The sequence below is a fragment of the Protopterus annectens genome, chromosome 10.part0, assembly GCF_019279795.1.
Source record: "Protopterus annectens isolate FY-2018-M chromosome 10.part0, PAN1.0, whole genome shotgun sequence".
NCBI lineage: Eukaryota > Metazoa > Chordata > Ceratodontiformes > Protopteridae > Protopterus > Protopterus annectens.
Genome location: NC_056744.1, coordinates 96,749,800 through 96,775,930, shown reverse-complemented (window position 1 = coordinate 96,775,930; position 26,131 = coordinate 96,749,800). Strand labels below are relative to the sequence as shown.

At 34.9% G+C, this 26,131-nt stretch overlaps 1 protein-coding gene across 1 annotated transcript in view; it reads left to right on the top strand.

Moving 5' to 3' along the window:
- Positions 1 to 26,131, top strand: part of BAHCC1 (BAH domain and coiled-coil containing 1) — a 1,784,093-nt gene that overhangs the window by 84,819 nt on the left and 1,673,143 nt on the right. Inside the window, exon 2 of the mRNA XM_044085068.1 lies at positions 7,120 to 7,425. Within this exon, the coding sequence (XP_043941003.1) occupies positions 7,120 to 7,425 (306 nt within the window). The remainder of the gene's footprint in view (positions 1 to 7,119; positions 7,426 to 26,131) is intronic.

Here is a 26,131-nt window from a genome sequence, read left to right as displayed (position 1 = left end):
CCTTTGCCTGGGCTTACATTCTGTAAATTTGGAAACAAAACTGAAAGTGTAGGTTAAATTATAAAATAACTGAAAAGATGCATCCAAAATACCAAGCCCCATCACCAGAGTCACCTAGACTTGAGTAAGTAAATGTTTTGATATAAGGAACAACAAGATTACTTAAAACATAGGAAGATATCCAAGTCTTTGAAGGAACCACATAAGAAAAAATATCTGTTCCAAGTGTAATTTCAAAAATGGGATGCAGTGAAAAAGGCATGGAGACACCCAGTGAAATACAACTTACCAAGTAAAAGATCCATAAAGCATGGCATATGCATGCATGCAGCTTACATATAAAATGTTATTTAATTTTTTTTATATGTTCAGCCCAGGGTTATATAAATGCAAGACGCACACACACACACACACACACACACACACACACACACACACACACACACACACACACACACACACACACACACACACTCTATCATTGAGTTCCTTATCATTCAGTGCTGACAGACTATTGAAAGTGTGCACAATGTCAGGTAAGAAGGCTGGAAGGGATGGCAACAGTAAATGTAGAGGAAGAAGGATGGTATGCTTTAGGAGATGCCTTATTTCCTGGCAAGTAATCACTGTTAATGTGAGACTTACTCCCTTCTTCTTATTTGCTTTTTAGAAAACACCTGCTTAAACTGTGTAGACAGACATGGTAAATTTTACTCACAAAAACCTGAAAGGCATGATAAAAAAGAATGACATTGTGATGAATTTTCATTTGATATGCACAATCATACTCTGTAGCTTCTTTTGGTGTCACAATCTTCAGAACTTTTTTTGACCATCAATTGCCATCACTCTGCATATTATCCAATTTAACCCTACTCTGGCCTATCACCAACTCATAGTATCCTCTTAATAAATAGATCAGTCTCATTATTACATTCCTAGTCAAATTCTGACATCTTCTATTTTCTCTGATTACAAACAAACATCTACAGTCCCAAAAACCACTGTCTTTATTGTCTGTAATGCATAATCTGCATGTTTGGTTAATGTTTTGCAAATTTCATGTTGGCATTAATATATTTAATTTTTGCACTACATTTCTTTTTCTTGTTCATTAATGCCAACTCAGTAAGACCCTTCCTTCTACTTTCTTTTTGATCCATTCTTTCTTTGTTTCTTCTTGAATTTAGGGCCAGTAGGGTTTTGAAGATGTTGGGGACTCCTGCAAACCGACTCACCTTTGTATCTCCTTTTATCATCCTGTGATTAGGTGACTTGAAACTGTGGACCAGTAATTGCTTTTTTTCATACAGTCCAGTGCAGACAAGCAAACAGCCAATCAGGGTCTTGTTTACACTTGGTGGTTGATGGGTCTTTAGAAGCCTGCCATCCAGTCACACGTAACTGAAGTGATTCCCAATGTTGAATCGAATTAAATGTTTCTTTACAAAATCTCGATGGAAACGGGAAAAGGTATGCTCGTCCTTGTTCTTAATCATGAGTATGTTCTGTTCAAGTTTTTTTTTTTCTTTTTCATTTGAGTACTATTATATGAGTTATTTGCATGGCTCTCAACCTTCCATGTCCAAAATGAGGAACACTAGCCCTCATAATGTGGAACAAATGGGCAAAATGTGGAACACATACTAATGGCTTACTGACAACCTCAACTAGGAAGGTCATAGGATGGTTAAAATATGCTGGTTTTACTTATAAAGAAGATCTTTTAATGAATTAATATGATTCATTTCTATTTACAATGCATTTCACTTAAAAAATTCCTAACACTGAATGTGTGACAGAGTCTTTCAATGTGGAACTTTGAGGAACTTCAAGGAACAAGAACTTTTTAAGACCCCAAATGAGGTACGTTCCTCGTAATGAGGTACACTTGAGAGGTATGGTTATTTGTGCTGACAAAATAGCCAGAAGAGATGAGTCAAGCATATGACACACATTCATTTGCAACAGAAGGCAAAGTCTGTTGTCTTGAAACCTTGACTGATGAAATAGCCACATAACTATGCAATTACAGCATATGTGTGGAAGCTGAAGGACGATGTTCAACAGCTGTGAGATATACATGTGTTTGATGTAAGGTAATGACGCCCCCAGTCCCAAACACAAACACTCACATACACAAAATTTTTAACAAATGTCACTGCTTGGATAGCCTTCGCCCTATCATTGAACTACAGCAGTATCACCACTTTCCCTCTCCGAATCATGTCAGCCAAGGAGTCAAAGTGCTTTCAAACAAATTTCAAACAAATTAATGTTGTGCAGTGCATTTGCAAATTAGTTATTTACAACTATAAAATGTAGAGACGGCTTAAGAACAATCTAAATGCTCTAAATACATCTGTGAAATGAACATGAATCAAAATGTGCTTGGTGATCTTTGTTGATTATGAAGGCAAGCTTCTCAAACAAGTAGCAAAGCAGAGTTTCACTCTAACAAACTGAAGGCCCACATTTTCATCTATGGAGACTGTCTCTTCTTGTATAGAAAATAAGTGTCAAAAGAGAACAAAAACATTTTAAAAATATGCTGTTTGTATTTGTGTAGTTGGCTTACCCCCCCCACACACACACACACATATGCATCTGTTACTAGGGTCTGAAAGTAAACCTATTGACTGTTGTGGATTGAGTGCAATACAAGCATTTTACTGTCTACAAGTTTCCATTCAAACCTTAATTAAATATACAAAAAGACTGTGTTTTGGAGCGACATAAATCAGGTACATTTCAAATCCTAGGTGGCATTCAGTTCCGTGATTGGTATGTTATGGCCCCACTTCCAGCCAATTCCAGGGATCCATCTCATATCAAAGAATACAGAAACACACACACACATACACACTTACACACACACACACACACACACACACACACACACACACACACACACACACACACACACACACACACACACACACACACACACACACACACACACACACACACACACACACACACACACACACATCAAGTAAATGCTGGGTGTGATGGCCAATCATATGTTGTTTACCATAGGTGAGTGGCACAAGCTCATGAACTGCTTGAGAGACCTGAGAATGGGGTTTGAGGAAGCTCTCATCAAAGAAGTTACAGAGCTGCTGTACAGAACACCAGCTCCAGCACTTGCAGTCGGCAAACAACACCCAGCAAGCCATTGCTACAAGTACAAAATGCCACCACACTTATTACCACCTGTAACTCCTTCTCTGTCTTTCATGTGTCAAGGAACACCACCAGCAACAAAGCTGTTTCAATTTCAGTACTTCTATGTACAGCATAGTATAAATTATTATTATTATTATTAATGTTGTTAAAAGCCTCTGAATTATATAACGTTATATGGACATACTTGGAAACTGCACAAGTATTTTTTTTTTGTTCAGTATTTGCTTCCTTGTGAATTTATTATGATGTTAACTGCATTTTTTTATTAATTGTTAAATAAACCAACTTTCACAATCTACAGTACTTCCAATATTTGCAACATTTTTGATAGTTACTGACTAAGTAAATTGTGTATTTGTTGTTGTTGTGCCTTTTCTGAGCCAGTAAAAATAACACTGGAGAGAAAAACAGAAAATTTTTCCACAGTTAATGCTGTTATTAAATAAATACTTAGGTGACTGCTTATTTCCAGCTGCAAAGCTAAGGGGGTAAAGGGGCCCTCATCTACAAATGAAAATGATTGTGATAATGATCACAGACAGCAAAGCTGAAACAATTACTGATACTGACAATACATTTTAAGAATGCATAAAATAATATGCAGCTACATGATTTCTTATTATTTATCTGGTGAGTGATCACACAGACTGCTGTTCGTATTTTGTCATATGCACATGAAAAAGCTTTTTATTTATAGTATTTCATACTGAAATAAAGCTTCCAGATAACTGTTTTTCATGAACTGTACAAGGACACAAGGTAATTCATGTATTTTAAGATTAATAATAAAGACTGACACCAGAGACTGAACCAGAAATTGCACTTTCCAGCAGGCAACCATGTTAAGGATTTTCTCCTTTCAGCTAACCATGGCAAAGTCAGCAGTTTTAAAATTACAAATTGTTTGGCTAAGAGGTCTTAGTGTTTAGACAAATGTTAAAACCCAAACATTGGTCTGTCATATGTAGCTTGATTGTGGATGATTTCTAAAATTGAAATTTGTTGTGAAAGATAACCCTGTAATGTCTAGCTTTAATATTATTCTGTGCTACTCCTATATATACATATTTATATCCATATCTATGTATATGGTTACAGTAAAAAATGTTGACAGCACATTTGGTGAAAAAGTTTTTTTTGATGGTGAAAAACACTGAATGCTCAAAATGTTAAAAGCTCATTTCCACTGTATTTGACATTCATCAGACCTATCAGTGAGTACAATGCCCACTTTACTATGTACCTAACCAGACACATCCAACAACTGGAACCTCCACAGAGGTTCCTCACTAAAAGAATGCAGGGCGTAAGTAAAATGTCCTATGCAGACTGCCTTGAGGCTCTCTCCCTGTATCCTGTCTCCTACAGGCTGTTGAGGGGAGATATATGCCTATCATACAGGGCATTGTCACACCTCACTCTGATGGACCTCCTGCATATCCACAAAACAAACATCACCAGAATTCCCCATTGTAAAGACTTAAACCTTGCCTGTGATATAAATAGGACCTGCTGGACAGACAGGTATGCATCCCAGATACTATCCCATCTATGGAACAGGCTCCCCATCCATGTGAAGTAGAGTTCCTTCCTAACCTGATTCAAGTGCAACTTGGACAATTGGATGGGGAACAGGAAATTCATCCCTGGTTTGGCACCTATGTCTCTAATGGACACAGGCAACCTGTAAATGGTTCATCTCCCAGGCCCTGGCTTGTAAATGTTTCATTTCCCAACCCCCACCTTACCCTTATCAAAGGTATCAGAACTTGTCAGAATTTGGGATGCATGGCTAGGCTTAAAAAGGCCCTTGTGGTCATTAGCCTAGTAAACACCTATGAACCTATGTCCGGTGTTTGCTAGTAGGATTATGAAACTGAATATTTGGTTGAAAAGGTTATAGTGGGTGGTATGTGTGAGAGTTAACACATTTTAGAGTTAGGGTAAGGGTTAGGTAAGGGGATAGTTATACTGTTTTGCATGTTTGATGTTGTATGTGTGCTCTTTGTCTTTTTTTCGTGTGTAATAGCACTGTTAGGGAAAGGGTTTTTAGTAACATAATGTGTAGGGTTATGGTTAGGATTAGGGCCAGAGTTAAGGTTAGCACATGAGTAAGGTGGTTGGTTCTGGGAATGGTGTGTGTGTATATATACATATATAGATATAGGTATATATATATATATATATATGTGTGTGTGTATATATGTATATATATATATATATATGTGTGTGTGTGTGTGTGTGTGTGTGTGTGTGTGTGTGTGTGTGTATATGGGTCTACTGTAAGGTGGTTGGTTCTGGGAATGGTGTGTGTGTGTATATATACATATATAGATATAGGTATATATAGCTATATATATATATATATATATATATATATATATATATATATATATATATATTTATATATGTGTGTATATGGGTCTACTGTTTTTGGTCGAAGTTTCAGTACTTCGAACTTCACTTGTACGAACCCACTTGTTCGAATTACTGAAACTTTGAAAACTGACTATGGGGATCACAATACAGTGCAGAATGGGAATATTCTCTTTTCCTCGCTGTAGTGTGATCTCGGAGTTGGTATATTTAAGTAGGGGGGTGTGGGGAGCACAGCCCCCCACATGAGGGGTGCAGGGGGGCCTGCCCCCCTGCAAAAGCATGTTTTTGTTATATGTTTTTATTTGTGAGGCAATCGGGCACCTAGACTTCAGCGAACTTTCATTGAAGTGCACTTTCGCTGAAGTGGGGTTCTACTTTTCGTTTTCGATTAAGTGACAATTCGTTGTAAAGTAGTAGACCCATGCATATATGTGTGTGTGTGTGTGTGTGTGTGTGTGTGTGTGTGTGTGTGTGTGTGTGTGTGTGTGTGTGTGTATATATATATATATATATATATATATATATATACATATATATAAATAACAAGCTTTCCCAAATGCCACTAACTTGGCTACCACATTGGTATAATATTCTTCATAATCTAGTAAAGTTCAAAATTTCCACTTTTTTCAAAATACATATGTGCTTAACTGTCTTCCCCTATTCCCAGCTCTGACTTCTTGATTTGACTGTAGCAAAGATAACTGTAAGCAGTAACCATGGATTTTCTAACAGGTTAGGTGGACAAATCCATGAACTGTAGTTTTAATTATTTAGTTGTCTGTTAACTCTAGAAGTCACTGTCACCAATGCATAAACTTGTGGTACTACACTGTCCGTAGCAGTGGAGTAAGGATTTGCCAAACAGCAACTGAGCTCACTGTGAAAGGACGTCAGTCAGGCACAGGTATAACTGCAAGTCAAGCATTTCATATGTACTTCTGTCGTTTAATACTGTGAACATCATCCCAATGTTGATATTGTCTCAAATTTGATACTACAGTCCTATTTGGTAACATCATCATGGTTTGTTGACAAAAGAATAAGTGATCTCAGAATTCAACATGAGATCAAGTGGGAAGTGCAGCAATATATGAAAATGAACAAATGAGGTGCAAGTATTTTGTTTTGTTGGTGTTAACTTCAATAATGAATACTGAGGAAGAAACGTATTAAAATGTAATATAAGCTGAAGTATATATATATATATATATATATATATATATATATATATATATATATATATATATATATATATGATTTTTGCCTTGCACAGAAGGCATCTGTTAAAACTTGATTGCTGTATGTATGAACTTATATGTGTCCTGCATTCTACATAATTGTATTGCCCCATACTGTGACTAGATCATTGCTGAAATAGTCTTTGAATTAATCTACCTACACAGTTAACAAATGTATAAATAAATATAAATAAGTAAAGTACACATTCTGGCATGCTTGGGGAGGGGGCACAAATGGGCAATACTCTGATGTGGTTTATTAGATTTGCATAAACTATTCGATAACAGAATTTGCATTGTGTGTTTTTAGATAATGAACAAAGATCCAGGTGCTCAAAGGAAGGAACATGTAGGACACAGGACCCAATCTTAGCTGTCCCAAAGGATTATCGTTTGGATTTGTACTTATTTTCCATATTCTTGGGATTTACTGGTGTACACAGTATGGATGGGAGAGAATTTGCACCCCCACCACATCTATTGCCAGACAGGAGTTCTTTGGCCCACAGGTCTGCTGCTCGCATCACATCAGCTACTCACAGCTCAGTGCAACATTCTGGACATTTCCAGCCAGGAAAATACTTTCCACCTCCAATCCCCATGGCTCCGCAAGCAGGTCAGTAACACCCAGCACCTTATGTGTTTTGATGTGGATTTGTATCCAGCTAGCTATTTGTACATTTTTTTTTTGTGTGTGTGCATGGGCTGCTTTAGAGAAGTTCAGTTTGTATACCCTTTCACAGTTTACATTTCTTTAATTTATTAGCTGCTGGATTGTTTTCCTGATTCAGTAAAATAGTTGCAGACTAAGAAGAAAATCTTTGTCTTATCTGTTCTTTGCAGCTGGTGGTGTGAATGTGTGTGTGTGTGTGTGTGTGTGTGTGTGTGTGTGTGTGTGTGTGTGTGTGTGTGTATGTATATATGTGCATGACAGAAAAAAAAAAACAGAAATGTATACAAACTTGTTTGTAACTGTTCCAGAAATTAGGATACACATCTCATCTTAACCCATAGTTTCTCAGTTTCTTTAAATCTTGCATTTTAGTGGCAGTATGAATTAAGTGAACAAAGTCAAACCATGACAACAGTGATTTTCTCACTTTGTTGGGGAAATGTATTTTAATACTGCTTTTCCTTTATTTCTACCCAAGGACATGTTGCTGATTTGGGGTGCGGGTTCCTGACCTTTTATAAAACCATTTTCAGCCTTTGGGGCAGGGGTGGAGTCCATTTTTTTCTTTTACTCAACTCTGTGAAGAAAAAGATACACTTGTACAAATACAACTTCTGTATGTGCTAGGGATTGGGTAGCTGTTGCTAGAAAGAACACACTGCATTGCATATGTATGTTGCAGTAATTTTACCAAAATCACAGAAATGTGGCCACTCTGGTGGTATAGAGGGATAAAGGTCTGACTATGGCCCAGGTGACCCAGGTTCGATTAGCAGCTTGGGTGACTATGAAGCAGCAAGAAGGGATGAGCAGGAGGGTCGTGTTTATCAATGAGACTCTCTAAGGGGGGGTGTGGTCCAAAGAAGGGAGTTGCTTTCCAACACAGATGATGAGCGCGAGCTGGGGGAAGGGAATGAGTAGGACGTGTAAAAGAACCCCCCTAGACAGATGCAGATGGCCAAGTCCCCTGCAAGGCCTTAGGATCCATGACCTGCCCTGGCAACACTGGAGTAAGTCTGGGGGAGTAAGAGATTAGCTGGTAGACCTGGTGTAGATGAGGAGCACTGAAGAACTGTATCAGTAAAAATCAGGTCAAGGGACCAAAAGAGAAAAAAAAAACTTGCAGAAATGTTTAGCCACCTTTATGCCACATACAGCGCTAGCAGTCACAGGGTATGCCCACGGAGCAGTATTGTTCATGGTAGGGGACAGGACTTGTTATAAACTTCTTTTGTTCTACCATGTGTGTTTCAGCAGTGTTCTTGCAGAAGGAAATTGTCACTGAAGAAAGACATTTATTACCCAGCGGCTATCAGTGACACTAATGGGTACACATGAACACAATTTTAAGGTCACAGCGGTCTCTTTCTGCATGAGAGCCCTGACCTGGGAAAGTGTATTTCAAAAAAAAGAAAAAGAATGAAAATGGATAAAATGTTATATTTTAAGAGCAAAACAGCCTCTAAACGCAGCATTGCATAAAGCTATGGTAATGCATTTTGAGTTCCTTAATATGATATAAAACAAAATCACCTGAAATTGTATAACAAGTACTATCTGCTTTGGCAATTAAAGCAGAAATTAATATTTCATTTGGGTCAAGGATGGGTCAAGGATGCAATGAGTGTTGTGTGTGTATGGCTGTGGTATTGTGTAAGTATGGACAAGGCATGTTTATTTGTAGGAATGTTTGATTTACCTTCAGATACCTTTAGTCTCCCTCAAGGTATGTGTTATTAAAAATGAAAATTCCTTTGCTGCTTAAACAGGACTGCAGTTTACAGCATATATACAGTGCAGTAAAGTCTTATAAGGACTAAACAATAATGCATTTTGCAGTGAAGTTTAACCCAAGGTCTTTGTGAGAGAATGCTTTCACTGTTGTCTCCTGTGAGTAGTGCACATCAAGACTGGAGTTCCTTTATGCTGAAGTTTTGTATTAACATAGCAGAGGGGTGAGACTCAACAGGATTGTTTGTATATAAAACCCTGATGTGCCAGGGTGAGAATGGGTTGGCAGTTTGTACAGTTGCTTTTAATAAGTCTGATACTTTGCTGAAGGTTGTGAGTGTGGCACAGAACCTGATTTTGCCTACTGTCACACTGGTGGCATTCAGTAGCACCCAAGTACTACGCTTGTGCTACAATACACTTGGTCTGTTGATTTTTATTATATTTTTATTAAGTCTGTATAATGCTTTGTACATACATTCTAGTGAAACAGGCGATGTGAAGCTAACAGCATGTATTATGTTTGTTCTAAACTGCTGGAAATGTTTTATAATAAAATTTATGATATTAAAAAAATGTTACAATGCACTGTCTAAAACTGTGCAGACACTGACGAACAAAACACGGGCAGAGATCAACCAATACTGTGCTTTCTGATTGTAACTTAACTGTACTAAAACTTCACTACATAACTCTCAATTGTCCACGATTTTGCCTAACAATTTTTTTGATTTTTTTGTAACTCACTCAGGATTACAGTCAGTAATACAGACATTATTATACTTTTTTGTTCAGAAAATGCATGTTGATGAAAAAAATGTTTTTCTACTAACTATTTAAGTAAATTAAAGTACTAATTAAAGGGTATTCCTGATTTTGGGCCTTTGTTGTGCATTATTTTTGGCTTTGTCCCTGATTCTTGAGCCATGAAGTTGAGAGCCATGCCTGACAGCAATCAAAGCATAAAACGTATAACACTTCCTCTGTGTAGTTCAGGGAAAGCTTGCTAAAGACTGTATCATTCTTTACAGGTCTCAACAGATGTCAAAGATAACAATTCTTTTTTTTTTCAAAATTCTGCATAGTCTTACCTACCTAAAATTTATAATTTTGTGACAGAACAGGGATTATTACAATTGTAATAACATATTACCTATTCTACATATGAAATGTGCTAAGTTAAGTCTTCTTGTTTTATTTTAAAAGTTTTATGAAAGAAACATACCACTTTTTAAAATGGGCCCTTAATTACAGACATTTATCCAGCTACATGAGGCAAAGGATTGACAGCTATATTTTGCTCAAAATAAATTAACTGCTATAAGGTCAAGAATAGTCTGTCTTACATTTAGATCCGTTCCATTACATGAAATGCTGTGGGGAATCATTCTCATGAATATTACCAGTCTGAGTGTCAATAGAAAGGGCTGCGTTATCTTATTTCCAAATCTGTAATTATTGCATTCTGTATGAAAAATAATAACAAGTAACTGAGTAGCCAAATAAACAAAGATGTACAAGTTGTTCTGCTTGCTCTGGCTCTAAACATTTTTATTGTTTTAAGTTTCCTGACTCTAAAATTAAATGTCAGGAGTGAAGTGTGTAAGAATACAGCATTATAATGTTATAAAACAAAGGTTAAAAACTGAAAATTAAATCTAAACATTTGTTAAATGCAACTGCTATTTTAAGGCTAGAGAAATAAATAAGTAAATAAATACATATAACCTATATACATAAATATATAAAACAACAAATACAATAATTTAAAACAAGTTTAGACTCAAAAGAAATTGATATCACTAACACAGTGCTGAGGTACCAATTAAAGAAACGTCTGTATGTACACATATGCATGCGTGCACACACACACACACACACACACACACACACATACATACATTTATGTGTGTGTGTATGTTTATGTATATATTTGCATATATAGTTGTATGTTATACAACATAAAACATCAAGTTAAATTAAATAATAGTAATACACTGTATGATTCATAAGCCACCTAACATACTTATCTAATGACCTATTCCATCTTAAATTATAAGATGCCCTCTTATTATTATAATTACAGTAAATTATTACACTAACACTGAACATTTCCTACATTGTAATTATTTTACTCATTTCGCTGAAAATGTCAATCGAAATCATTTATTCTGCTTTATCGATGTTTTCAAATGTACTTGTTACTTGAATCTGTGTGGAATTATATTCTTAGTCTTTATGTTAGCCTGCAACATGGCAGAAAGTCAAGTAAATAAATAGAATGGTTTCATACATAAGACATGTTCTGTTTAGATAAATTGCAGCTTTTTCTGTAAGGATGAGAACGTTGTGTATGTTTGTAAGATGCAGTCTCCAGCTGTGCTTGTATTAAGAATAGTGGGATGTTGCTCTTAGCATGTTTTAGTAAATCAGATGATTCAGCAGCTTTATTTACAAAATGTTTACATGGGTTCAAGCTGCCCCCATTGTCTTTTATTGGAAATGTATGAGTTAGCCTAAGTCAACAACTATTTAAAGTGAAACTGCTTCTGTCTGGTGTCCTTGTAATTCCACAGCATTTTTAAATTTGCAAGGGCAGATAAAATGCTGTTCAGTTAGCGTAAGAGCTTCGGTTAGCAAATGCTATTTTCTGTTCTTTACTGCCTTCACAAGTAAGAGTACTGCATTGGGTTAAATGTAAGAGGAACTGCTAAAGCATTTTACTAGTTACAAATTCTTTAAATATCTACTAATTTGCAATGTTTGATACATATATGTTGTTTGCATATTGTTCCTGGCTACAAGTTCTTTAAATGGCCACTGTTATGGAAAAAGTGATGCACATTTATGTTAACTGAGTTAAGGTATCTGAGTAATAATGCCTTACATAATGTCAGGTTGTGAAAACTGCAGAAAATACTGTGTTGATGAAACAGATATGGCAGCCCATTGACTTTGACAGCACCATTGGTTGGAGGGATATTGTCATCTCCAAAATGTGACAGCCTTGGAGGTGGATGAAGTTTGGTATGTAGTCCCATATGGGAAAAGGCTGTATCACAGAAAACAAAGTTACAGCACCTGAGAGTACTTAATTTATTATTTTTGTTTTAATCTTTTTGAAAACAGTTCTTTAGTCTTACTATGGTCAGTTATAGTGTGTGTGTGTGTGTGTGTGTGTGTGTGTGTGTGTGTGTGTGTGTGTGTGTGTGTGTGTGTGTGTGTGTATGCCACATTTGTAGATAAACGTATATAAAACAGTAACTACCATGAGAGCTTGTGACTTTTGTTTCAATTAGTGATTAATCAAGTATAATTCAACAGTGGAATAAGTAATGGCTACAAATAATGAAAAGTAGTCTTTGAGTCTGTTAAATACTAATTCAGTTCCACACTGATTTTTAGGGTGCAGGATTATAAATATTTATTTTACTTAATCATGTTCAAATATGTAGTCATGGAAATGCTGTGGTATAGTGGAATAAGCAGTGTTATTAAATACTGTCTAAAAACAGGCATTGTAAGAATAATGAAAAATAATAATTGTATGTGTTAATGTTACCTCATTTCCTCACTAATATCTGTGGTGCAAAACAGTACACTTTTAAATCTAATCATGTTTAAATGTGCAGTTATAGAACTGTTGTGGTTGTGCTTGCATTTGGAGTGTGCTAAATAAAATTGTCCTATTTGCTGCTTTGTAAAGAGATTAACATATAATAAAAATAAGTGTGCTAGAATGCAAATATGATTTAGAAAATGTTGCTGATTTCATCTTTGTATGTGTACATGTAGTAGGGGTAACACCACTGAAAATCAAATAAAGCCAAATATGATTACGGTCTTGTGGGTAGTTTTATATTTTTGTTAAAATACAAAGCGTTATGTGCTGCTCTGAATAAGTAAATGCCGAATTATGAGCACAAAATGTAGAAGTAACCAATGTTTCTAACATTAACGGCTTTCATCAATTGAAAAAAAAAATCTTTGAAACTTTTTTATTCTATGCGCAATAATCAGAATTACAACCACAGTGTATGTGACTGTGAGACAGGATAAAGCATATATCCTACAAAAGCTATATTAAAGCTTCACAACAGTTTAAATGTGCTGACTGAAAACTGGTACCGTAACAGCAAATTTATTTATGCCAAAATGTCTGGATTTGCATGCTTTGTGTGCACCAATACCAGCTGAAGTATGTTGCAGCTGGATTTGTTTGAGTTGAAGTTGGGTGAATTAAAATATCGTTTAGGCATCCAGAGGTAGTTTCCGTGTGATGCAAGAAAGAGTATTATTTTGTGCTTCCACTATGAACCAAGCTTCATCCACCAACAGGGTAACCTGATTTTCTGTCTGAATCCCTATTCTGAATAGTAGGCCAAGATTTGGGCTCACAGCTGACTCGTTTCTCTTTTGTAATGTATTTAATTAGTATATATATATATATATATATATATATATATATGTGTGTGTGTGTGTGTGTGTGTATACTTTCTGATATGATTTTAGAAGTTTGAATGTGATAAAGAAGAGGTCCATAAGATGTTACCTTTCAGGAATGATGCTTCCTGGATTTAATGCTAATGTCTCTACTCAGTTCCTGTGCAACTAACAATAATAAAACTTCATCTGCATGGGTAGTGCTGTCCTTTAGCAGGTTGTCCTTCTGTTATTTCTCGTACCTGAGTCCACTGTAGGTATCTCTGTAGGTGTTTAAAAGGAGAAGGTATTTGTTTAATATATTGGTAAGTTCTCGTGTTATCTTTTAAGATGGTTTGGTAGAACAACCTCATTCCCGTTCTTTTTGTTCTTTGTTAGTGAGTATACGACTTGATCTAGCTGCTGGGTGAGCAGAGGGGTGAGGCATGGTTTTTAATTTATGTATAAATGTTTTACATATGTATTTATATTTTATACTTTGTCCAGTCTCTATATTTTCTGCCTTTAAACTCCGTTGAAAGACTTAGTATTCATTGTATTTTGCTATAATGGTGATATGATATAACATGACACTACTTTCTGTGAGGGCGATGCCAAGGGGACCTTTAGGGTCTCAACAAAGAGGAACCCAGACTTTTCAATAGTTTCTAATGTAAAACTCAAGCGTTCTGAGTGTTGTAACCACACCCCATTCTAAACAAAGATGCCATCCCATAACTTTCATTTCATGTATGTATAAAAATAAATACTGAGGCAGGAGAGGGTTATGCTTAAATGTGACATTTTTCAGTGTTTGCATGTCAGTGCCAAATGTGTACCCTATAAAGTGCTAAGACACATACATACACACACACACACAGAAATATATACACACACATACACAGATACGAAAGACATACATATGTATTGATAAATGCTTTACCACATGTCAGTTATATCAATTCTTTTGTTTGGAATGTATTTGTAACTCTTTACTCAAGTTGGCCATACAGCAACAGTATAATTGTTTCATTTAAAATTGTTATATAGTGTAAAAGAACAGTAGAACACAGACAGAGTTTACACTGGAGTATCACATCTGTATGAATGGGAACCGTAGATTGCTTACTATTTTCTATACCATAATTTGTGATGTTCACAGTTTTATCTGTTCTGACTTTGTAAATGTAAATGTTATCTGTTTTATGCAGGAATATGCAAAATGTAAGATGCCTGTTTCTTATATAGACATGTACATCTTGTTAAAGATACATACATTTGCAAAATGCTGATAAATAAATCTGAAATGCATAGCAACATGGAGGGGAAAACATTAATCTCCACATTTGTGAAAGTCAGACCTTTTACAAGTAGCTCCCATTTTGTACATTCATAAGCCATGAGTCTTTCTACTGCCAAATGAATATAACTATGTTGTTCCAATGTGCACTGGGAGGTGTAAGTATTTGAGCATGCAAGTTAAAAAAAAGAAACAATATGGAAAGGGAAATAGAAATGTAGTAACAAAGGGTGTAAAGTGTTACAGTCTGTGCTTTTAATGATGACATATATTGTTCTTTCCTATCCTAAAACAGAACCAAGTGTGCTTTGTTTGACTGTAGATATGCAATTGTACAGTTATTAAAATAAAACAAACACAAAATTCTTGGTACATGTACTCTACTTAAAAATTTAATGGCAGAATGAGTAAGATTTTTGTGCATGTCACACTTAAATGTAAAGTTTACCATGCATAAGCCTTATATAATGTGTTTTGTTTTATTTTATTTTTATTTTATTTATTTAAATTTGGTTACCAGGGTAATGCATTGATCACAACTGACTGGTTTCAGGCAGAGTCTTAGTGAAAAGGATTCACATATAGTATAATAAAGGTGTTATGAAAATACAAAAAAGTAATACAATGAACAGTCAAAGACAAGAGCAAAATAAATAAAAATGAACATTTTACTACAGACCACACACTGAATAACATATTTAAGGGTGGTATAACATAGATAAGGTTTATAAGCTCTCAAGTAAGAAAGATAGATAAAAAAAATAGTCATTAGACTGTGAAATTTTGTTCATAAAAGTATGAGATGAGTATGAGTTTTGAAGATCTGAAAGATAAATGATGTGATATGAGTTTTAGACAACATGACTGTTGTGTAGTTTGTGTTTGTTCAGGCAGGATTTAATAAAAGTTCTGAACATGAAATAGTTTGTGGTTTTCTACAGGTCTAGAGGTGCAGATTGCTAAAGAGATGGTGTGGTTATGGAGAAAGTGTGCTTGGTACTGACTAGATTAGATCTGGAGATAAAAAGGTTGTGGTTGGACTGTGAATAGAGTCTTAGGTTGTAGGCTATTTAAATGCAACACAACTTCTAGAACTGCAGTAATATGCTGTCATCCTAATTTTGCCTCATGTGTCAATATTTCACGGCAGTCCAGGACCGGAAAACCAAAAAGTAAGAAAAAAAAAGCTCAATAAGCTCAATAAAAAAATAAATTTAATGAGGCACCTTTCATTCATAGCATAACGAACTTCATCAGATAAAAGACTTAAGAAAAGCAATTCTTTTATATAACATAAATATTTTATATAAAGCTTATGTTTTTTACGGAGGGCCTACCCTATATTATTACTAGAAGTGCTGATCGAGGAAGTAAAACATAAGAGAAGGAGCGGAATATATAAACCAATTTTGAATGGAGGGGTGAATGGCCCACAAAATGAGCCGTCTGACAGTACAGAGACTGTGGAATCAGAAGCTGATAATCAAATGAGCAGAAATGCTGACTATCAATTGGGATGTGTTTTAACATTTAGCTCAAATTTCTCATTAATAAAAGAAATTATGATGAAAAATTGGAATATCTTTTTGGATGATGGTGACCTAATGGCTAGGGTAGGACCTTCTCCTAGATTCATATTAAAAAGACGTATTACGTTTAGGACACTGTTGGAAGGTAAAAAATTAATAAGAAGGAAAGGAATGAACCAGTGTGGAATGTGCTCATATTGTAAATATATCCAGGAGGGCACAAGTATAATGTTAAATGGAATAAAGGTGTTTTGTAGAACAAAATGCAACTGTAATTCAAGGATGATTGTGTATGCGGCAGTATGTCAACTATGTGATGCATACTGTACTGGCAAAACAGATCGACACCTCAAGGATAGAATATATGAACACACATATAGCATGAGAAAACACAAAACGGACAGTGCATTACCAAAACACACATGTGCATTCACAACACTTGTTTAAATTCTTTGTTATAGGACAAATAGAGGACAATCCTAGAGGAGTTCCATTATCATTACAGTCGGAAAGGTTAGAATTAATTTGGCAAATACGACTGTGTGCATATAACCCCCTAGGACTCAATGATATGTGTTCTATTATGTCATTATTAAAATTGAGAAATTTATTGCGTTGAAGGGCATACATATGGATTGTGATCTTATTAACAGAAGTGTATTTGGTATCGTGTTTGTAAAAAGTATAAGAATTTCAGTGGTAAGGACAGTGGTAGGGTATAATTAATAGAATATGAATTAAGTATAAAACATAAATTATAAAATTTAAATATATTAGATTTTTATTAATATGTATAAATCTTATACTTTATTATATAGTATTTAATATGAAGATTTTTATACGATGTGATGTATATGTTATGCATTTATGATAAGTAATTGCTAATTTATGATTTTTTATTTTTCTTGAATTTGTATTGGAGGGTTTGAATGACCATGTGATGTGGACAGTGTTATATAAAAGAATTGCTTTTTTTAAGTCTTTTATATGATGAAGTTCGTTATGCTATGAATGAAAGGTGCCTTATTAAATTTATGTTTTTTATTGAGCTTATTGAGCTGTTTTTTTTCTTAGTTTTTGGTTTTCCGGTCCTGGACTGCCGTGACATATTCCATGTATACTCAGTTTGTGTTTGTGCTTATTTTTATTCGTGGGTTTTGTTTGATTTGTGATGGCAGCTTCAGGATTGGATTCCACTCCGGATTGATTTTCCTTGTCGGATGTGGAAGAAAATGTAGTCGGCAACTTAACTTTATTGGTGCAACCGCTTACCCAACAAGTGGATTCCCTTCACAAAAAAGTGGATAGTTTGAGTGTAGGATTGCCTACATCTCAAACACCACCTAATTCTGGACAGCATATTATAGGCAGTGTGTATTCATCTATAGCAGGCAATATCTTGCCATTGAATCCAACAGAATCAAGAAGGGAGCCTGTCACATATGCGGTAGCAGTGCTAGCAGTGATGCCCTGAGTAGGTAACGATAGTGCTGCTAACGGTACTAATAACAATTCTGCTAGTAGAAGCATCGTTTTAAAAAACTGGTTGGATGCTCCGGTGTCATTTATAAATGATAGTATGGACCATTCTCATATTAATATTGACCCTCCTAGATCTAATATTGTTGATCTACTGAACAATTTGGATCAGAACGTTTTAAAGTACAAAAAATTAAAATTGGAAGTGGAATACTTCTGAGAATGTATCAAATTGGAAATAGTACCTAAGGGTCTTAGATATTGGCAATACCCTACAGGGCTTATAGCCCAATCGCCCTTTCACGTTGAGCTCATGAAACTTTTCAATCAACAGGGGCTACAGTTTCTGGATTTACTCAGCAAGCATTACACCTTACAAGCGAAGGTAATAGCAATGGCTGCGGCTAAACTGGATGAGCTTATTAACGCTCATCCGAACTTTCAAAGGTACCAATTCCAGTACGGGAGAATTTTTGCTAGTGTGGATGATTATTTGATAAAAAGTAAACTGATTAAAATGAAGAAAATTGATAAGGTTTGTGACCATTATAAGAAAGGTACTGTGTCGTCGTCCCCCCGCCTAAATCGCAGGCTTGGTCTATTCGGGGAAGGGATGCGAACGCTCAAATGGAAACACCAGGGTTGAGTGAAGACAATGGGCAGGGGATGGAGGGGACTAATACTGAAATACAACAACAGCAACAACAGATTAATGCACTGGGCAGTAACACTAGTGTGGATAATACAGAAATAAGAAGAAGCAAACGGCTGTTACAGCAAAGGAACCAACAGCGGAATTACCAACAAGACTATGGTCATAATAATTCAGGAACTTCTACTTCAAATTTTTACAGACCAAACCAACAAAAGAAAAGGAATGGCTGGAAGAAGAATGGGAAATGGAGGTAACCAATAGTATACAGGACAATGTGAAAAATAATGTGACCATTGTTGCTAACACTGACAATGATTTTTTGTGTATAACTATTCTTCCCTTTCTGTTTCTGTGGATTTGGTGAATGTTTTATCATGAGGTTTGACATTTGTGCCTTCTAATAAGATGGACATTGCTAAACTTATTCTAGAACTTAAAATGTTTGTTCGTAAATTAAACATGAAGGTATTGCTAGGGGATAACAATCCTGACATTAAACAGTTTATTATCCAGAGTATGTTTAACCCCCCCCTTTACATCAATTGTTATATATTTTTGAACATTGTTGCGAATTAGATTTCAGAGTGATGTGTAACAATTCTGGCAGGTATCCCACTAAAAGAGAGAGTAGAAGCAATATAACGGAGGAATAGTGGGATTTATTAACTATGCTAAGATCAGCCCCGGTTCGTATCATGAAACCGGATAAGGGTGGAGGATTGGTACTTATGGACATTATTGATTATGATAAACAAATGGAAACTATACTTAGTACTGATTCATATGTGGAGGCCTCGCTGAATCAATTGAATATAGCTAATGAGCGATTAAAAATCTACCTGAATGATATGTTCATAGAAGGTAGAATAGATGAAAGTATGTATAATTACATGCAATTATAAAAACCTATAACACCAACAATATTCGGGGTACCCAAAATCCACAAGGATGTTGCGAATCCACCATTTAGGCCTATTGTTGATGGCCGTAATTCGGCAACATATGCATGTGCTAAAGTAATAGATACTATTCTTAAGAAATAAGTAAGTTGTGAGGCATGCATATGTAAAGACTCTTGGACTTTCTTAAGTAACATTAACCAATTAACATATGAGGAGAATTACAATTTACTAATGGTGGATGTGAAGGAATTATACACATCTAGCAAACACCAATTGGGAATTGAGTGGGTGAGTTATATGTTACATAAAAAAAGTGCACCTATTGATGAGATAGCATTGGTAGAGGAATTGTTGGACATAGTATTATCCTATAGTTACATTTATTTTAAAGAGAGATACCATGTGCAAACTAGGGGTGTCACTGTGGGGTCACCATGCAGATCAGCATTTGCAAACCTAGTAATGTCTTACTGGGAAAATCAGTTTATTTTTGAAAAGGAGGAAATCATGAGCAAAATTGCTTTTTACACACGATACCTGGACGATATATTTATTTTGATTAAGGGAGAAGAAACTACAGCTAGTAATTTAGTAAAATATTTTAATGACACGACAGAATTTTTGTCCTTTACACATGAATTTAATGAACGACAGATTGCATTTTTGGATGTTTGTTTGAGTAAAAATATGGGGAAGAGAAGGTATGAGGCCAAGAAATTCAGAAAGGCTACTTATTCTAATGCCTTCTTGCATTATACTAGTGCTCATCCCTTCCAACAGAAAAAATCTGTCATTAAAGGACAACTTGTGCTGGCAGCATGAATGATTACATCAACAGAGGATTTTCATACTGAGTGTGATAATTTGAAGCTTATGTTTTTAGGGAGGGCCTACCCTATATTATTACTAGAAGTGCTGATCGAGGAAGTAAAACATAAGAGAAGGAGTGGAATATATAAACCAATTTTGAATGGAGGGGTGAATGGCCCACAAAATGAGCCGTCTTGACAGTATAGAGACTGTGGAATCAGAAGCTGATAATCAAATGAGCAGAAATGCTGACTATCAATTGGGATGTGTTTTAACATTTAGCTCAAATTTCTCATTAATAAAAGAAATTATGATGAAAAATTGGAATATCTTTTTGGATGATGGTGACCTAATGGCTAGGGTAGGACCTTCTCCTAGATTCATATTAAAAAGAGGTATTACGTTTAGGACACTGTTGGACGGTAAAAAATTAATAAGAAGGAAAGGAATGAACCAGTGTGGAATGTGCTCATATTGTAAATATATCCAGGAGGGCACAAGTATAATGTTAAATGGAATAAAGGTGTTTTGTAGAACAAAATGCAACTGTAATTCAAGGATGATTGTGTATGCGGCAGTATGTCAACTATGTGATGCATACTGTACTGGCAAAACAGATCGACGCCTCAAGGATAGAATATATGAACACACATATAGCATGAGAAAACACAAAACGGACAGTGCATTAGCAAAACACACGTGTGCATTCACAACACTGGTTTAAATTCTTTGTTATAGGACAAATAGAGGACAATCCTAGAGGAAGGCCATTATCATTACAGTTGGAAAAGTTAGAATTAATTTGGCAAATACGACTATGCATATAACCCCCTAGGACTCAACGATATGTGTTCTATTATGTCATTATTAAAATTGAGAAATGTATTGCGTTGAAGGGCATACATATGGATTGTGATCTTATTAACAGAAGTGTATTTGGTATCGTGTTTGTAAAAAGTATAAGAATTTCAATGGTAAGGACAGTGGTAGGGTATAATTAATAGAATATGAATTAAGTATAAAACATAAATTATAAATTTTAAATATATTAGATTTTTATTAATATGTATACATCTTACACTATATATTATATAGTATTTAATATGAAGATTTTTATACAATGTGATGTATATGTTATGCATTTATGATAAGTAATTGCTAATTTATGATTTTTTTATTTTTCTTGAATTTGTTTTGGAGGGTTTGAATGACCATGTGATGTGGACAGTGTTATATAAAATAATTGCTTTTTTTAAGTCTTTTATCTGATGAAGTTCGTTATGTTATGAATGAAAGGTGCCTCATTAAATTTATGTTTTTTATTGAGCTTATTGAGCTGTTTTTTTCTTAGTTTTTGGTTTTCCGGTCCTGGACTGCCGTGACATATTCCTTGTATACTCAGTTTCTGTTTGTGCTCATTTTCATTCGTGTGTCAATATTATCTGTTTACCAAACACAGCTTATTCAAACCTGGATTTCTACATTCATTTAAAAATGGCTTGTCACCAACATGCTTTTTTGCTCAATAACATTATCGCCAGCTGTGTGTGATAAAACACTTTTCAAGACTCAAAATAAGAAATATTATCCTAAATTATCTTTCTCGTGTTTATATAAAATATTGTTTTCATGTACTTCCAGATATCACTGATGTTCTTTGCTTACATCTCACATTCTCATCCCCTATTGCAGATGTCCCTTCCTTATGCAAGTATCTCTGAAAGTGGGATACATAGCAGCCTTATTCCCACAGAAATGGTTCAAGGTTATCACAGATTAGTGTTCACCGCTTTGTTTTTGCATCCCATACTAGAAATTCTGTAAGCAGTAAGAGGCAAATGCTTTGGGCTCATCTACAATGTAAGGATTTATTGTGAGATATACCAGAGCATTATAATAAAAGTAACAGTAATTGTAAAGACAGTACTGAAAAGGTTTCAGTAATACAAAGAAAGCATTGCTGGATCTAAGGGAATAGGAAGGTGTCATAGCTATGCAACCTGAAAAGTACTTAAATGTATAGATTTACTTCTAAATCCATTCTCTGGAAAATATTACTCAACATTCAGACTGCAATACTAAATCCTCAGTATATTCAGCAGCATATTGGTCACAGAGTGCTTTTTATTGGAAGAACTAGAACTGCTTAAATGAATATAGCAGTGTTTTTTGGAATAACCATGATAACAGTACTTGATATAATCCAACATAATTAGTACATTACTTCTTATTTCGGGTTTTAGAAAAGTTGGTATTGGTGTTGACACATAGTATTTTAAAGTCATGGTCTCATTTTGATATGCAGTTTGAAGTAATTTTTAAAAGAAAGTCAACTGAAATCTGGGCAAAGTTATGATGTCAGTAAGTTACTGTGATTCTGTTATCTGTATTCTACTTTAAGGATTGTTTGTGCTGGATTTAAAGTATGACAAATACCCTAGGTATGAAAGTTTATTTGTACTATCTGCGAATAAACTATTTATTTGAACACATGTGCTAAGTTTCTTGCTTTGTATACTTTTTATCCAGCCTTCAGTGCACCCTGGATGTGTCCACACTACGTCTGATTTAATGCATTGTCAGTTGTGCTATGTGACCAACATAACGGCATGAAATGGTTTCACAGACCATGTCTTTGTGACTGTTTTCTAATCTATTTGTTTTAAAGGCCTTTCACAAATTAAATATATTTTTATGCTCCTAGATATACATTCATAATGGGTCCTAACTGCACTCCTTTAAGTGGTAGGCAATGGTTTAAACATTTAGCTTCTTCTGCCAGTGCTCCTGCATATAACTATGTAAATGGACAGCACCTTCAGGATGAATGCTTCACATGACAGTTCCAATGCATAACTTCTAGCACACCCTGCAACCTGGTGCTTCCTTTTTAACTCAGTTTTCTAGAGGCAGTAGAAAGTAGCACATCACAGATACGCAGAGGGATGAGTATGACAGAAGGTGGCAAATTGTCAGATGTCTACCTGTTGTGTGTCTGCCTTGTGGAAGTACTGCACCTTCACCCAAGACAGCAGATAAATAAATAGAGCATGCATTTAGGGAACAGATCTCAACATACACTGGTGCTAAAGCACAGCCAATGTAATGCAGTTTGTCTTGCCTTTTGTAAGTAGCTCTGATTGCAATCCATAAAGCACTGATAAGCAAAACAAAACTACGATTTCACATAATGGGCAAAGAGTTTTGCACAGACAAGTCAAGAAACACATTATTGTTAATAAGTCACAAAGATTGGTGGAATATTTTTCACAGCAGTGAACAAAACAAGTTTGCTGGTTCACTGAAAATGATTTCAGTAGTTTCATTTGCATGCATTATACTTTCTATAAGTTAAAATAATGTTGCATTGTATTTTTTCCCTGCAGACCATTCAAAGCAAATCACAGTCCAACTACAAAAAAAAAATTCTTAAATGACCCATGATTTTTTTTTAAATTTTATCTGAACAGTTCTATGTTAAATTTGGTTTAAACTTGTTATAACTTAAAACTGTTAGATGAGTTTTTATATTTTTGCATGTGTTACAGGCTCACAACTCATTATGGCAATATGTCATTTGTTACCAGTAAACAAACAGAATATACTACAAATCTTATCAATATTAGTATTTTAGGCTTCAAGTATGCATCTTTTTATTGTGCTCATTTTAATATGCCTCAGTAAAAATTTGGGGTCCACATGGAGCTGTTTATCAGGACTGCTGGAGCAATAGCTGTGCTGAGACAGGGTCATAAACATTGCAGCTCATAGAGTTTTTGTAAGTTACAACTGCATTCAAAATATGTTTTGTAATTACATTAATATATATTACAAAATCTTTCTTGTATATATAATATATTAATATATTACAAAATCTTTCTTCTGTCAAAGATTTGTAATTCTGTACAATTATAACCGTTTATTGTAAACATTGTTGTCATATTTTATTTTAGTTTGCTTGCATAACCATCTCTTTCTGTACATACACACACACACACACACACACACACACACACACACACACACACACACGCACACACACACACACACACACACACACACACGCACACACACACACACACACACACACACACACACACACACACACACACACACACATGTACTTACAACCATACATACACAAACACAGTTTTTTATTAAATAAGTCTGAATTAATTTTCTTTTAATATGTCTTTTCAGTCTTGTCTATTTTTAAACTATTATTGTTTTACAAAACTAAATGCAACTTTTTTTTTGCTAATACTTACTTTTATTTAGTCCTTAATGACAGTTAGCCAACTGGCAAGTTGCTCTTTTTACCAAATATATTTTTTCTTAGAACATTAAAAGTTAAGAAATTAATTATATTAATAAATCCACAATGATTCATGTTATTAAGTTTAATTGTAGTTCTCTGACTTTAATACCTATAGCACTTAAATAATTCAGAAACCTTATTTGTTTGATGTATATGTATATCTTACTACATGTCTATATTTTTCTGTAGTTAATTTCATCACTAGTTTTGAGTTTGTGGTTATATACTTAAATGTAAACTCTTACCCTCTCCATTACAGATTTTTATTACACTTAGTGACATGCATACTTTTATAAACTTTTCAGCCTTTGAAACTTACTTCTCTTAGTGTGTAAGAAACACTGTTTCTAGACAAAATTTAACATGTATGCATGTTATCAGTTTTTTTTTTAAAAAGTACAATAACATTGTAAGAAATAGTTTATGCCATTATTTATGCAGGCAGAACCAGTAAAACTTACATACTACATGGAAACTGTAAGCAAAACACTTACAAGTTAAGACTATGAAAATATATCTGACCATTTAAGTAACTACAGTGCATGTTGCTTTTCATAATTCCAATACCATCCAAGTTAATATGTTACCAGAATAGCCCTTCTCATACAACCAGTAAGTTAACTACCAAAGTGTGGTGCAAGTACATTTTATCTTCTCAACAGTACATGCCAAAATACCGCAAAACAAATGGCAAGTATAGGAGTAACATTAATTTACAGTGGTACATTTACTTGACTGTATAAAAATGTTGTGTGCTGATACAGAAATTAGTTTTGTGTGTATAGCATTCAAGTGGGAAAATGAACATTTAATGAGAGTGTATATCACTAATATACACGTGTACACACACAGATGTGCAGATACACACACGCACACACTCACACACGAGTCACAAGTTGACATACAGACTTTATTTTTGAGAGCCATGTGAGATTTAGAACACAACTAGTAGATTAATCACTCAGAATTGTAATTTATGAAATAGTTATGGAAAAGTACAGATGGCAAGACAGGCAGTCAAGCCCAGGAAGATCTAGAACTATTCACTTCAGTCACATGGTTTAAACAAGTTCCACATTCCAAGCTTTATTTGCTAATTTCATCCTGTATAACAAATTATAAAGACCTCTGTTGTATTTTCATTTTTTAATTAAAGTATCTTTATTTGTATATACATACATCTCTGACTATTTATACCTTTCAGTTTAACCCATGTACATCATGTTGTGCAATTTCTGTAAGATATCTAGCTCAGTCCCAGCTGTCTCACTGTGAAGCTTTTGTTGGGTTATTAAATGTCCAATGCTTTCTAAAATAATACATGCCAAACTCTTGCTGTGAAGCTACATAACTGATCTTTGTGTAGTTACTTGTTCTGCAGCCTTTGTATATGTATGTATTCAGCAATAAAATATTACTGGCAAACATGACATAATTTTTCATGTTGAAGTCTGTGTTGCTACTGGCCCTCATTGATGATGTACAGTAGAGAGTCGATTATCT